Source organism: Anomaloglossus baeobatrachus, chromosome 1, assembly GCF_048569485.1.
Source record: "Anomaloglossus baeobatrachus isolate aAnoBae1 chromosome 1, aAnoBae1.hap1, whole genome shotgun sequence".
Lineage (NCBI taxonomy): Eukaryota > Metazoa > Chordata > Amphibia > Anura > Aromobatidae > Anomaloglossus > Anomaloglossus baeobatrachus.
Window position 1 is genome coordinate 365366325 of NC_134353.1, and position 13790 is coordinate 365380114.

The 13790-nt window shown below is 54.3% G+C and overlaps 1 protein-coding gene across 1 annotated transcript in view; it reads left to right on the top strand.

The window, feature by feature from the left end:
* Positions 1 to 10508: 10508 nt before the first annotated feature.
* Positions 10509 to 13790, top strand: part of PPP2CB (protein phosphatase 2 catalytic subunit beta) — a 63289-nt gene continuing 60007 nt past the window's right edge. The window contains exon 1 of the mRNA XM_075352468.1: positions 10509 to 10894. Coding sequence (XP_075208583.1) covers positions 10793 to 10894 — 102 coding nt within the window. The 5' untranslated portion in view covers positions 10509 to 10792. The remainder of the gene's footprint in view (positions 10895 to 13790) is intronic.

Here is a 13790-nt window from a genome sequence, read left to right on the forward strand (position 1 = left end):
GACCCCCCAGTGGGCTGAGGTATTGTCGCCCTATCTGACGGGGGAACCCCAAAAAGCGTACCTGGACCTCTGTACCGAGGACGCCATTGACTATGTGACCCTGAAAGCCGAAATACTGGCTCGGTTGGGGGTGAATACCTATGTACGGGCTCAGCGGGTAAATCAGTGGTTAAATGAGGAAGCCAAACCCGTACGCTCCCAGGCCTATGACTTATTGCATCTTGTAAAAAAGTGGTTGCAGCCTGACACTCTGAGCCCGGCGCAAATGGTGGAAAGGGTAGTAGTGGATCGTTTTGTGCGCACTTTACCCGTCACCGTTCAACGGTGGGTAGGACAGGGTGACCCGAGTACCCTGGACCAATTAGTGTCCCTGGTAGAGCGGCATGTGGCTACGCAGGACTTGATACGGGACACTGAGACTTTGCGTACCGCCCGTCGGTCCGGCCCCTCCAAGCCTAGGGCCAAGGACCCACCGCTGACAACGGTGCAGGAGTCCCCTACCGTCCCGTCAGAGGCCGCGCCCGCCATTCCTGAGGTCCGGAAGGTTCTGTACCCTAAACGACAACCCGTCAAGGGGGTTTCCGTCCCCATTAGATGTTGGCGGTGCCAGCGGGTGGGACATATGGAAGCCCAGTGTCCACTCACCACGGAGCCCATGGATTGTGGGGTTACTCGGCGGGGGTCAATGTATGCTCAGGTGGTGTGTACCGCTGACCTGGTCTCCCCAAAGACGGAGCCCCACTTGTGCCAAATACAGGTGAATGGATGTCCGGTTACAGGATTGTTGGATTCCGGGAGCTTAGTGACCCTTGTGCGATCCACCTTGAGGGCTAAAGTAAAGGCCACAAGACGTACCGTGGGGGTGGTTTGCATACATGGGGACCGCCGAGACTATCCCACGGGGATTGTCACCATCACAGCACCTTGCGGTCAGGTGCAACATGAGGTGGGACTTCTTAACACTCTTCCTTATGACGTGATCCTAGGAAGGGATCTGCCCTATTTTTGGACTTTATGGAGGGGACCCCCTAAGTCCCCTCAGATATTGGTCAGTCCGGGACCTGAGCCCTACAATCCTGAATCCGGGACGCCTGCCGTAGGGGTCACCATGATAGGGACAGAGTGTGAACCCGATAGGTCACCCCTAGAGGTATTGGCAGGAGAGGCTGAAATGGTCGAGCCCATCCCGGAGTTGGAGGCGTCCCCGGATACGTTTGGGACAGCCCAACTCCAGGACCCTACGTTAATACATGCCCGGAGTCGGGTGACAGTAGTTGACGGGGTGGCACAGGTGCCCGGTGCCCAGGTAAGGTACCCCCATTTCGCTCTTAAGCAAGATTTACTCTACCGGGTAGATGAAATACGGGGCGTGGGGGTAGAACAGTTGGTGGTGCCCCAGCCGTATCGCCGGCGGGTCCTCGACTTGGCTCATAAACACCTGATGAGTGGCCACCTAGGGGTCAAGAAAACGCAGGAGCGAATATTGCAAAGGTTCTATTGGCCCGGGGTTTTTGGGGAGGTAAAACGGTTCTGCGAAACCTGCCCAGAGTGTCAGCTTACCGCACCCCTGACCCATTTTCGCAGTCCGTTGGTACCGTTACCCATTATAGAAGTCCCTTTTGAACGGATAGGGATGGATCTGGTGGGGCCCCTCGTAAAGTCCGCTCGAGGGCACCAACACATCCTAGTGATCGTTGACTATGCCACCCGGTATCCCGAGGCGATACCTCTCAGACATACTGCAGCAAAGCTTATAGCTCGGGAGTTGTTTTCTGTGTTCTGCCGGGTGGGGTTGCCCAAGGAGATCCTTACGGATCAGGGGACCCCATTCATGTCTAAAGTGACCAAAGAGCTATGCCGGCTACTCCAGATCAAGCAGTTGCGTACGTCTGTGTATCATACTCAAACGGACGGTTTAGTCGAGCGTTTCAATAAAACCCTGAAAACCATGCTCAAAAGGGTGATTTCAAAAGACGGGAAAGACTGGGATATGATGCTTCCCTATTTGATGTTTGCCATCCGTGAGGTGCCACAGGCATCCACGGGGTTTTCGCCTTTTGAATTGTTATACGGGCGACATCCCCGGGGATTGTTGGACCTAGCAAAGGAAACATGGGAGCAAGAGCCCACCCTCCATAAAAGTGTGATTGAACACATTTTGGGTATGCAGAACCGCATAAGCGCGGTCATGCCAATTGTGAAGGAGCATTTACAGGAGGCTCAGGCCGTGCAAAGCGGCCGCTACAATAGACAAGCCACTGTGCGAACCTTTAAACCCGGGGATCGGGTGTTGGTATTAATCCCCACGGCGGAGAGTAAATTCCTGGCTCAGTGGCAAGGCCCCTACGAGATAAAGGAAAGAGTCGGGGTGGTTAACTATAAAGTATTGCAGCCCGGTAGGCGGAAACCTGAACAAATATACCATGTCAACCTATTAAAACCTTGGCAGGAACGGGAAAGCCTGATGGCTGTTTTTTCCCCATCTCCCTCCTCTTCGGGTCGTTCACCTCCGGCTCCAGCAACCTCCGGAGAGGACGAACCGGAAGTAAGGATTGGAGAAGCCCTCACCAAAACACAGAGGCGAGAGGCCAGACGGTTGGTTCAGCAGAACCCTGATGTCTTCTCCGAGCTGCCTGGTAGGACCAGTCTGATACGACATGACATTGTCACCGAGCCTCACCTGAAGGTACGCCTGAAGTCATACCGGGGGCCGGAGGCTCGAAGACAAGCCATATCAGATGAAGTGAAGACAATGCTACGCCTGGGGGTCATCGAAAAATCCCGGAGTGAATGGGCTAGTCCCATTGTCCTAATACCAAAACCCGATGGCTCCTTAAGGTTCTGCAATGACTTTAGGAGATTGAACGAAATATCCAAGTTCGATCTCTACCCCATGCCCCGGGTTGATGAGCTGATTGATAGGCTGGGACAGGCGCGATATTTCACCACGCTCGACCTGACCAAGGGGTACTAGCAGGTGCCACTGACGGAGTCCGCCAAGGAGAAAACCGCTTTTGTTACGCCGGAGGGTCTCTTCCACTATGTTGTCTTGCCTTTTGGGTTACATGGCGCTCCGGCCACGTTCCAGAGGTTGATGGACTTAGTGCTGGAACCCCACCAGGCGTATGCATCAGTGTACCTTGATGACATCATTATTTACAGCTCCGATTGGCAGACCCACTTGGAACAGGTACAAGCGGTGGTGGACGCGCTTCGAACAGCCGGATTGACAGCCAATCCCAAGAAATGTGCGTTGGGACTCAAGGAAGCCCGCTACTTGGGCTACGTGATAGGCCAAGGAGTGATTAAGCCCCAAATTAACAAGGTTGAGGCGATCCAGAAGTGGCCTAGACCCCTGACCACGAAGCAGGTTAGGGCCTTCCTGGGTATTGTGGGGTACTACAGGAGGTTTGTAAAGGATTTTGCGGGACTATCAGCCCCCTTGACGGACCTTCTCAAAGACAAGAAGTCCGTCATGGTGCGCTGGACTCTGCAGGCCGAGGACTCCTTCCGGGCCCTGAAGGGGGTCCTGTGCGGACAGCCCGTTCTCGTACACCCTGATTTCCGGAAGGAGTTCATAGAACAGACTGACGCCTCAGAGGTCGGCCTGGGGGCAGTGTTGTCTCAGGTGGTTCAGGGGGAGGAACACCCCGTCACCTTCTTAAGTAGGAAGCTCACCCCTCCCGAGCGGAATTATAGCGTAGTGGAGAAGGAGTGCCTGGCGATCAAGTGGGCCTTGGAGTCCCTACGCTATTACCTGCTGGGACGGCAGTTTCGCTTGGTGACGGATCACTCTCCACTGGTCTGGATGAGGTCCGCCAAGGAACGGAATGCCCAGGTTACCCGGTGGTTCCTTTCTCTGCAGAACTTCCGGTTTACGGTTGAACATAGGGCCGGTGGGTTGCAGGGCAACGCCGATGCCTTGTCCCGCGGCCCGTGTTTGATGGCGGGAGTTCAACCCCGCACGCTTGAACTGAGGGGGGGGTATGTGAGACTGTGACCGGGGTTATCTATGACGGCCGGTATGTCTCGCCCCGGTTGTGCTCACTCCATGATAGAAAGTAAATCCACTCCGGGGTTAATGCTGTTTCCCTACAGGCTGAAGGAAGGGTTAAATGGAAACAGGAACAAGGGCAGGTGTGAGGGAGTGAACAGAACTCCCTGAGTTCTCTGCTGGAGAGGCACATGTATATTGTTGTAGACTTTTGTTTGGACATTAAACTGTGTGCTGTGAACCTTAATGCCTGGATCCCGTGTCTTCTGCTGCGCAGCCGACCACGCTACCTCACACCCCCCATCTAGAGCAATAGGCCCCCTAAACCCTCCCTGTACAGCAATAGGCTCCCTAAACCCCCCTCTACAGCAATAGGCTCTTTAAATCCCCCTCTACAGCAATAGGCTCCTAACCCCCCCATCTACAGCAATAGGTTCCCTAAACCCCCTTCTACAGCAATAGGCTCCTTAAACCCTCCTCTACAGCAATAGGCCCACTAAACACCCCTCTACAGCAATAGGCCCCCTAAAAACCCCTACTACAGCAATAGGCCCCCTAAACCTCGCTCCTACAGCAATAGGCCCCCTAAACCCCCCCTCCCACAGCAATAGGCCCCCTAAACCCCCCTCTTACAGCAACAGGCCCCCTAAACCCACCTCCTACAGCAATAGGCCCCCTAAACCCCCCCTCTTACAGCAATAGGCCCCGTAAATATCACCTCCTACAGCAATAAGCCCCCTAACTCTAATACTATACTAATGGCCCCAGCCCCCCTTAACCACTGTCTAGAGTCATACTCCCCCTAATCCCCAAACTACAATAATAGGCCTCCTAATCCTCAGTCTATAGCCTCTGCCTGCCCCTCCCACACAATCCCCAGACTATAGCCCCTGCCTGCCCCTCCCCCACAATCCCCAGACTATAGCCTCTGCCTGCCCCTCCCCCGCAATTCCCCAGACTATAGCCTCTGCGTGCCCCTCCCCCGCAATCCCCCAGACTATAGCCTCTGCCTGCCCATCCCCCACAATCCTCACGTTATAGCCTCTGCCTGCCCCTCCCCCACAAACCTCACGTTTTAGCCTCACATGCCCCTCCCCAATAGCCTCTTACTGCCCCTCCCCCACAAACCTCACGCTAAAGCCTCGCCTGCTCCTCCCCCACAAACCTCACGTTATAGCCTCGCCTGCCCCTCCCCCACAAACCTTGCATTATAGCCTCTGCCTGCCCCTCCCGCACAATGCTCACATTACAGCATTAGAAACACCAGCACCTTCCCTATGAATCTTCAGCTCTGCAATCGACTACCTGCTCCTGTGCCCACCACCCTCCTCCTCTTGCTGCTGCTCCTCCGGTGTCCGTTGTCCTCCTGCTGGCTCCGGTGAGTGTTCTGTCCTCTGCGGCATCTGCTGCATTGGACGCCACAGCACTGAGCTGATTGCCGCGCCTCTGACCCCGGAAATGCAGGTGCCGGCACTTCCGGGGTCAATCAGCTCCCTGTGCCCGGCACCCGCAGTATTCGCATCTTAAAGACACAGATACAGATAAATCGAGGTGTGCCTAACCCCCCCCCCCCCCCCCTCCGAAAACACAGTGGATTTAATTGACTGTCTAACGGAGGGGGGAGGATGTAAAAAAAGAAAAAATATATATATTTTTTTGCTGCCAGAAAGTGCAGCCCTCCGCAGCGCTCTGCCCCAGGGTGCCTAGTGGTAAATATGGCCCTACAGATCACCCACACACAGATCTGGACCCAGCACACGTCCACAGTCAGCCACAGGTGCATTGGTCAGACCAAAAGGCATCACAAGATTCTCAAATTGACCCTCTGACGTATTGAATGCCATCTTCCGCTCATCTCCCTGTCTGACCAGAAACAGATTATTGGCCCCTCTGAGCTTCAGTTTGGAGAACCATTTAACACCATACATCTTGTTAAAGAGGTCAGATAGTGGTTGCGAACTGTAATCTGGTTAAGCTCGGGAAACCCAGACACACAGACGCAGTCCACCATCCTTCTTTTTGACAATGAAAAAACCTGCAGCCACAGGGAATGAAGATGCCTTAATGTGACCATAAGCCAAACACTCTTATGTAGCCCCTGGATTTAACCTTATGGTGCAGTCATTTGGTCTGTGTAGCTCATGTCAACCCTTTTCAGAGAAAATATCAAAAAACTCCGGAATACTCTTGGTTATTGCAGAGCTACAGGTCCCTAAACACTGGTTACAGAAAGAGCTCCATTTAGTTATTTCCTGGATCTTCCAGTCTACAACTGGGTTATGCAATATAAACCAAAGAAAGCCTAAAACAATTTGTGCAGGAAGGTCTTTGATTATATGGCAAGTAATGCGCTCTGAATAGAGTACCTATATGCGGAGCTCCCATCAGATACACATTGGTATTATGAGACCTTTGACAGAATCAGTGATCAATAGGGATTACCAAAGACATAGCGGCCTCAAGACAGGGATGAGTCTCATACATGACCAAAGCCTCTTTTACCCTTTCAGACATGCCCTGAAGAAAGTGATTTTTGAAAGCAAAGTCATTCCACAGTGTGTTTATAGACCAGCACCGGAATTCAGCGCAGTAATCAACTGGTAGCCAATTCTCCTAGTGCAATATACAGATCTCAGACTCGGCCAGCGACATCTTATCTGAATTGTCATAAATAATGTCGACTGCGGAGAAAAACCCATCTACTGACACAAACACAGGTCGTGCAGGAGGAGGCAAGGAAAAAGCCCATGATTGTGGGTTTCCACCAGGCCCGGACTGACCATAGGGCAATTCTGGCAAATGCCAGATGGGCCGGTGCCTGTAGTGGGCCACTGTATCTGCAGTCACCGCTGCGCTCCTCAGCAGTGTGTGCATGCCGAGCACACTAGCTGCAGCAGGACCAGGAGGCAGCGCGCTGTGCTGTGCCGGCCCTGCTGTGTGATAGTGTGCCCGGCATGCACACACTGCAGAGGAGCGCAGCGGTGGCGGTGCTGGTGACCGCAGCTTCCTTCTTCCTATGCAAATGTATTTGCGTCTTTCAGACGTAAATACATTTGAACAGTGCGCCGAGACTGGGCCCCGCCCCCGACGTGCAGCAACGTGATGAGATCAGCACCTTGCTGATGTCATCACAGAGCTGCGGGCGCCACACTGGAGACATCGGGAAGCGGTAAGCGCTCCATGGAGGAGCCGAAGAGACAAGTTTAATCAATGTGGATGAGTTGGGAGGGGCTGAGAACACATAACGGGGAACATTTGTGAAGGAACACAGCTTTGAGACAGGCAAAGGGGGAGTGCTGTATTCCGAGGGAGGGGGAGGCAGGAGTGTGTAGTGATGGGGTAGTGTAATTTGTGTGTGTAGGGGCTGCATTGTATTATGGTCGGGGAGGGGGTAATGGAGGGTGCATTCAATTGTGTGTCTGTGTGTGTATGTTCGCGTGTGTAGGGGTAATGGGGGTGCATTGTATTGTGTCTGGGGAGGGGGTAATGGAGAGTGCATTGTATTGTGTGTGTGTGTGGGGAGGGGTAATGGGGGTGCATTGTATTGTGTGTGTGTGTGTGTGGGGAGGGGTGCGGAGTCATTAATCAAGGACTAATTAGTGTGATATCAGTGATATTAGTCCTGGACCTGTCCGCACAGGTACAATCCCCTGTAGTGACTGCAGTGCTTGTAGAGTGATTAGGACATAGGTATGTGGCGGAACAATCCACAAATCAGGGACGCAAAGAGCAGAAAATACATCAAGGTCTGCTACACACTGCAAAAATGTGTCACATAGTGCCATACAGTACTCACATAGGGCCATACAGTACTCACATAATGCCATACAGTACCCACATAGTGCCATACAGTACTCACATAGTGCCACACAGTACTCTCATAGTGCCATACAGTGTCACATAATGCTATACAGTACTCACATATACAAGTGTAGAAATATATTACACATTCACCACCCAAATGCCAGGGCTGTATTTTAGTCCTAGTCCGGCCCTGGTCTCCACTAAGAAGTGAGATCATAGTACCCACCCGCTGTGCCTCACTCCCGGAGTAATGAGAGCGCAAGCGAAAGTACAATTTACATGCCTCCCTGAAGGTGACAAACCAGCTGCGATCCCCTGAAAACCTCTCCATGAGTGGCAGCTTGGGTTCTGGCAAGTCAGCAACCAATACAGATTGCGCCGAGGTAGAAGAGTGAAGCTCTGTGGGAACATCATTCTGTGTGTGGGGGGATGCACTGTGATGACATCATATTGTGTGTGTGTTTGTGATGGGCAGTCCGGCTCTTTTTGGTGATCTGATTCCCATGGCTCCGCTCACCAAAAAGAGTCGGCTCTTTCATGACTCCCTATTAAATATGTGTTCACCACAGGTGAACACATATTTAAGCTTGTGTTAATTCCGCCGAAACCCTGCCCACCCTCGGCTAAACTCGCCCACCAACAATGGCCCAATTAATTTCTAAGGGGGCATTGTTTTGTTCAGGTAGGTGGGGGTTTGCCGACCAACACACAAATTTTACGCCCAGTAAGAGCCGTTAAGAGAATTTAGTGGCTCTCACTGTGGATCCGGCTACTGTCAGTCACAGCAGGGACCTGGATCTTTGTGTGATGACTTCCTGGAGCCATGGACTCAGGATTGGTGAAACAGGTGAATAGAGGCAACCGCCCACAAAGCAGGAACCTGGACTCGACAACCCTTTAACCCCTATACAGGGATTTGGAATTACGACATGTCCCAGGGGATCGCTGCCCGCGGAAGAGGTTGCAGTCCTGAGAAGAGCAGTAACCAGGCAGCGTCAAATCCAGAAGGTAGAACAGGGACAAAAATCATCAGGTGGGAGAGTGGTCAGATATCAGGCTAAGGGTCAAAACTGGAACTAGCAGCGAAGTACAGAAACGGCAGGCAGAAGAGTGGTCAGATATCAGGCTAAGGGTCAAAACTGGAACTAGCAGCGAAGTACAGAAACGGCAGGCAGAAAAGTGGTCAGATATCAAGCTAAGGGTCAAAACCGGAACTAGCAGCAAAGTACAGGAACGGCAGGCAGAAGAGTGGTCAGATATCAAGCTAAGGGTCAAAACAGGAACCAGCAGCAAAGTACAGGAACGGCAGGCAGAAGAGTGGTCAGATATCAAGCTAAGGGTCAAAACCGGAACTAGCAGCAAAGTACAGGAACGGCAGGCAGAAGAGTGGTCAGGAAATCAAACTAAGGTCAATATACGGGAATACAAACAGCAAGGAACAGTCTAGCAGGGAATTACAGGACTATATCTGGCACCTGCCAGCAGAAGGGAGAAAGCATAAGAGGAGTGTGGTGCCTTTCCATTGGCTCCAGCTGAAAGGCAGCTACTCCAGCCGGAAGGCACACACCACCACAGTCAACCAGTGGTACTGCAGGTCCTAGTGAAACCGAGCCTAATAGATGAGCGGAGCCTGTGCCCAGCAGAGTGGCTGACTGCTCACCCGTCCCCAGCGCTGCCCACAGTGGTGATGCGGTGGCATCTGGTGACTGAAGCAGAAGTCGACTGTGGTGAAGACGTGACACTTTGTGTCAGACTGTTCGCAGCCAACACATCAATAGTGTGTGTGTCAGGAGGGGCTCTGTGGGCACATGAAAGTACTACTGTACTGTGTGGGAATACTAAGCTTTGTACACACGCTGCGTTTTTTTTGGCTGCAGTTTTGGTTCCAAGACTGCATGCATTTCCTTCCCCAGCAAAGTCTGAGATTTCAGTTTTTGCTCTCCGCACAGTTCAGCTTTTTTTCAGCTGCGTCTTTGTAGTGACCACAAACATGCACTATGTCAATTCTTTCTGTTTTTTTTACCAGCGTTTTTGAACCCTTCAGGCCTAGATTTGACTTAAAAACGCATTGGGCAAAAACACGGCAAAAAATGCATGCCAAGGGTGCGGATTTTTGGGCCCAGGAACGTACAGTACATCTTTGGGGTCACCACAAAGATGCCGCGTGCGCACACAGCCTGGCTGGCTTCAGGAGCAGTAGTTGTGAGAGGGCGCATATACCGGGCTGGGTGAGGTCAGGGACATGGTTAGGGTATCGTTCCCTGGGATGCAGGGTGAGTGCTCGTCCTGTCCCTGTTGGGAGCCATATGAGTAGGACTTGTAATATTAGCAGGCTTGTATATAAGGCGTCTGTATACCGTGTGGCTACAGCGCAAGTGTTATGCAGCAATGTTTGAAATCTATTAAACAGAACTGTTCCACTGCGATTGTGGCAAAAAACAAACCGTGCGCATGAAATCTTAGATCACAGGCAATGCTGATAGGCCTGGAGCTGTGGCTTGACTGTCACATTCTCTGTTGTTAATAAAGCACTCCTAACAAAAAAAAACCAACAAAACCGCCTCACTGTTTCCCAGTGCGCATACGTCAACAATACTCCCTGGCAACGCCGTACGTAAAGCGCGACTCCCATTCGTTTGCTGTAATGAGAAGTGCGGGCGCGTTCCAGGCGTCTCTACGTCTTTTCCTGATGTTTACCATCCGAGGCCTGTGAACGCGCACGCTTTCCCCAGCCCTCCCCTCATTCCGTTTGACGTCTCCGTGCGCGGAACCGCTGACATCCCTCTCCTCGGTGCTCGCTCCCGGCTGTGGGGGTGAAGGCGAGATTGAATGAGACGGAGGAGGGATAGAACGACGCAGCGGTGCGGCGGCCTCCTCTTCTGATACAACAGCCCGGGCTTACCGCCATAGCTGTGACGTGAGTGTATGTGCCAGGCGCGGGGCTGAGTGTGTCGTATTGTGTGTATCCCGGGGGCGCTCGGGGAGCTGCAGGACATGGAGGACAAGACGTTCACGAAGGAGCTGGACCAGTGGATCGAGCAGCTGAACGACTGCAAGCAACTGAATGAGAGCCAAGTGCGCACCCTGTGCGAGAAGGTGAGGGCATCCGCAGCATTCACATGGCAGGGAGCGCTGCCTGCAGTCATGGCCCTGTGTGATCAACCATTGGTCCTCTCCCAGCATTATTATTCTGTGGGATCGTCCATGGGGTCCTCACCTACAATAATGGCCCTGTGTGATCGCCCATGGGGTCCTCACCTACAATAATGGCCCTGTGTGATCGCCCATGGGGTCCTCACCTACAATAATGGCCCTGTGTGATCGCCCATGGGGTCCTCACCTACAATAATGGCCCTGTGTGATCGCCCATGGGGTCCTCGCCTACCATAATGGCCCTGTGTGATCGCCCATGGGGTCCTCGCCTACCATAATGGCCCTGTGTGATCGCCCATGGGGTCCTCACCTACAATAATGGCCCTGTGTGATCGCCCATGGGGTCCTCACCTACAATAATGGCCCTGTGTGATCGCCCATGGGGTCCTCGCCTACCATAATGGCCCTGTGTGATCGCCCATGGGGTCCTCGCCTACCATAATGGCCCTGTGTGATCGCCCATGGGGTCCTCGCCTACCATAATGGCCCTGTGTGATCGCCCATGGGATCCTCGTCTACCATAATGGCCCTGTGTGATCGCCCATGGGATCCTCGTCTACCATAATGGCCCTGTGTGATCGCCCATGGCGTCCTCACCTACAATAATGGCCCTGTGTGATCGCCCATGGGGTCCTCACCTACAATAATGGCCCTGTGTGATCGCCCATGGGGTCCTCGCCTACCATAATGGCCCTGTGTGATCGCCCCTGGGGTCCTCGCCTAACATAATGGCCTTGTGTGATCAACCATATTGGCCCTGTGTGATCAACCATGGGGCCCTCGCCTACCATATTGGCCCTGTGTGATCAACCATGGGGCCCTCGCCTACCATATTGGCCCTGTGTGATCGCCCATGGGGTCTTCGCCTACCATCATGGCTCTGTGTGATCGCCCATGGGGTCCTCACCTACCATAATGGCCCTGTGTGATCGTCCATGGGGTCCTCGCCTACCATAATGGCCATGTGTGATCAATTATGGGGTCCTCGCCTACCATCATGGCCCTGTGTGATTGTCCATGGGGTCCTCGCCTACCATCATGGCCCTGTGTGATTGCCCATGGGGTCCTCACCTACCATCATGGCCCTGTGTGATCAACCATGGGGTCATCACCTACCATCATGGCCCCGCATGATCGCCCATGGGGTCTTCACCTACCATCATGGCCCTGCGTGATCGCCTATGGGGTCCTCGCCTACCATCATGGCCCTGTGTGATCAATTATGGGGTCCTCGCCTACCATCACGGCCCTGTGTGATCAATTATGGGGTCCTCGCCTTCCATCATGGCCCTGTGTGATCGCCCATGGGGTCCTCGCCTACCGTCATGGCCCTGTGTGATCGCCCATGGGGTCCTCGCCTACCGTCATGGCCCTGTGTGATCGCCCATGGGGTCCTCGCCTACCGTCATGGCCCTGTGTGATCGCCCATGGGGTCCTCGCCTACCGTCATGGCCCTGTGTGATCGCCCATGGGGTCCTCGCCTACCGTCATGGCCCTGTGTGATCGCCCATGGGGTCCTCGCCTACCGTCATGGCCCTGTGTGATCGCCCATGGGGTCCTCGCCTACCGTCATGGCCCTGTGTGATCGCCCATGGGGTCCTCGCCTACCGTCATGGCCCTGTGTGATCGCCCATGGGGTCCTCGCCTACCGTCATGGCCCTGTGTGATCGCCCATGGGGTCCTCGCCTACCGTCATGGCCCTGTGTGATCGCCCATGGGGTCCTCGCCTACCGTCATGGCCCTGTGTGATCGCCCACGGGGTCCTCGCCTACCGTCATGGCCCTGTGTGATCGCCCACGGGGTCCTCGCCTACCGTCATGGCCCTGTGTGATCGCCCACGGGGTCCTTGCCTACCGTCATGGCCCTGTGTGATCGCCCACGGGGTCCTCGCCTACCGTCATGGCCCTGTGTGATCGCCCACGGGGTCCTCGCCTACCGTCATGGCCCTGTGTGATCGCCCACGGGGTCCTCGCCTACCGTCATGGCCCTGTGTGATCGCCCACGGGGTCCTCGCCTACCGTCATGGCCCTGTGTGATCGCCCACGGGGTCCTCGCCTACCGTCATGGCCCTGTGTGATCGCCCACGGGGTCCTCGCCTACCGTCATGGCCCTGTGTGATCGCCCACGGGGTCCTCGCCTACCGTCATGGCCCTGTGTGATCGCCCACGGGGTCCTCGCCTACCGTCATGGCCCTGTGTGATCGCCCACGGGGTCCTCGCCTACCGTCATGGCCCTGTGTGATCGCCCACGGGGTCCTCGCCTACCGTCATGGCCCTGTGTGATCGCCCATGGGGTCCTCGCCTACCGTCATGGCCCTGTGTGATCGCCCATGGGGTCCTCGCCTACCGTCATGGCCATGTATGATCAGTTATGGGGTCCTCGCCTACCGTCATGGCCATGTATGATCAGTTATGGGGTCCTCGCCTACCATAATGGCCATGTGTGCTCAATTATGGGGTCCTTGCCTACGATTATGGCCATGTGTGATTGCCCATGGGGTCCTCGCCTACGATTATGGCCATGTGTGATTGCCCATGGGGTCCTCGCCTACCATAATGGCCATGTGTGATCGACCATGGGGTCCTCTTCTGCAGTGATGGCCCAGTGTGATCGACCATGGGGTCCTCGCCTGCAGTCACTGCCCAGTGGGATCAGACCACAGGGTCCTCTCCTACCATCATGACCCTGAAATTGCACCATTAGGTCCTCACCTGCATTTATGGCCCCGTGTGAGCGCGCCACGGGGTCCTCGCCTGCAGTCATGGCCGTGTGTGATTAGACCATGAGGTCCTCTCCTACCATCATGACCCTGTAATTTCACCAATGGATCCTCGCCTGC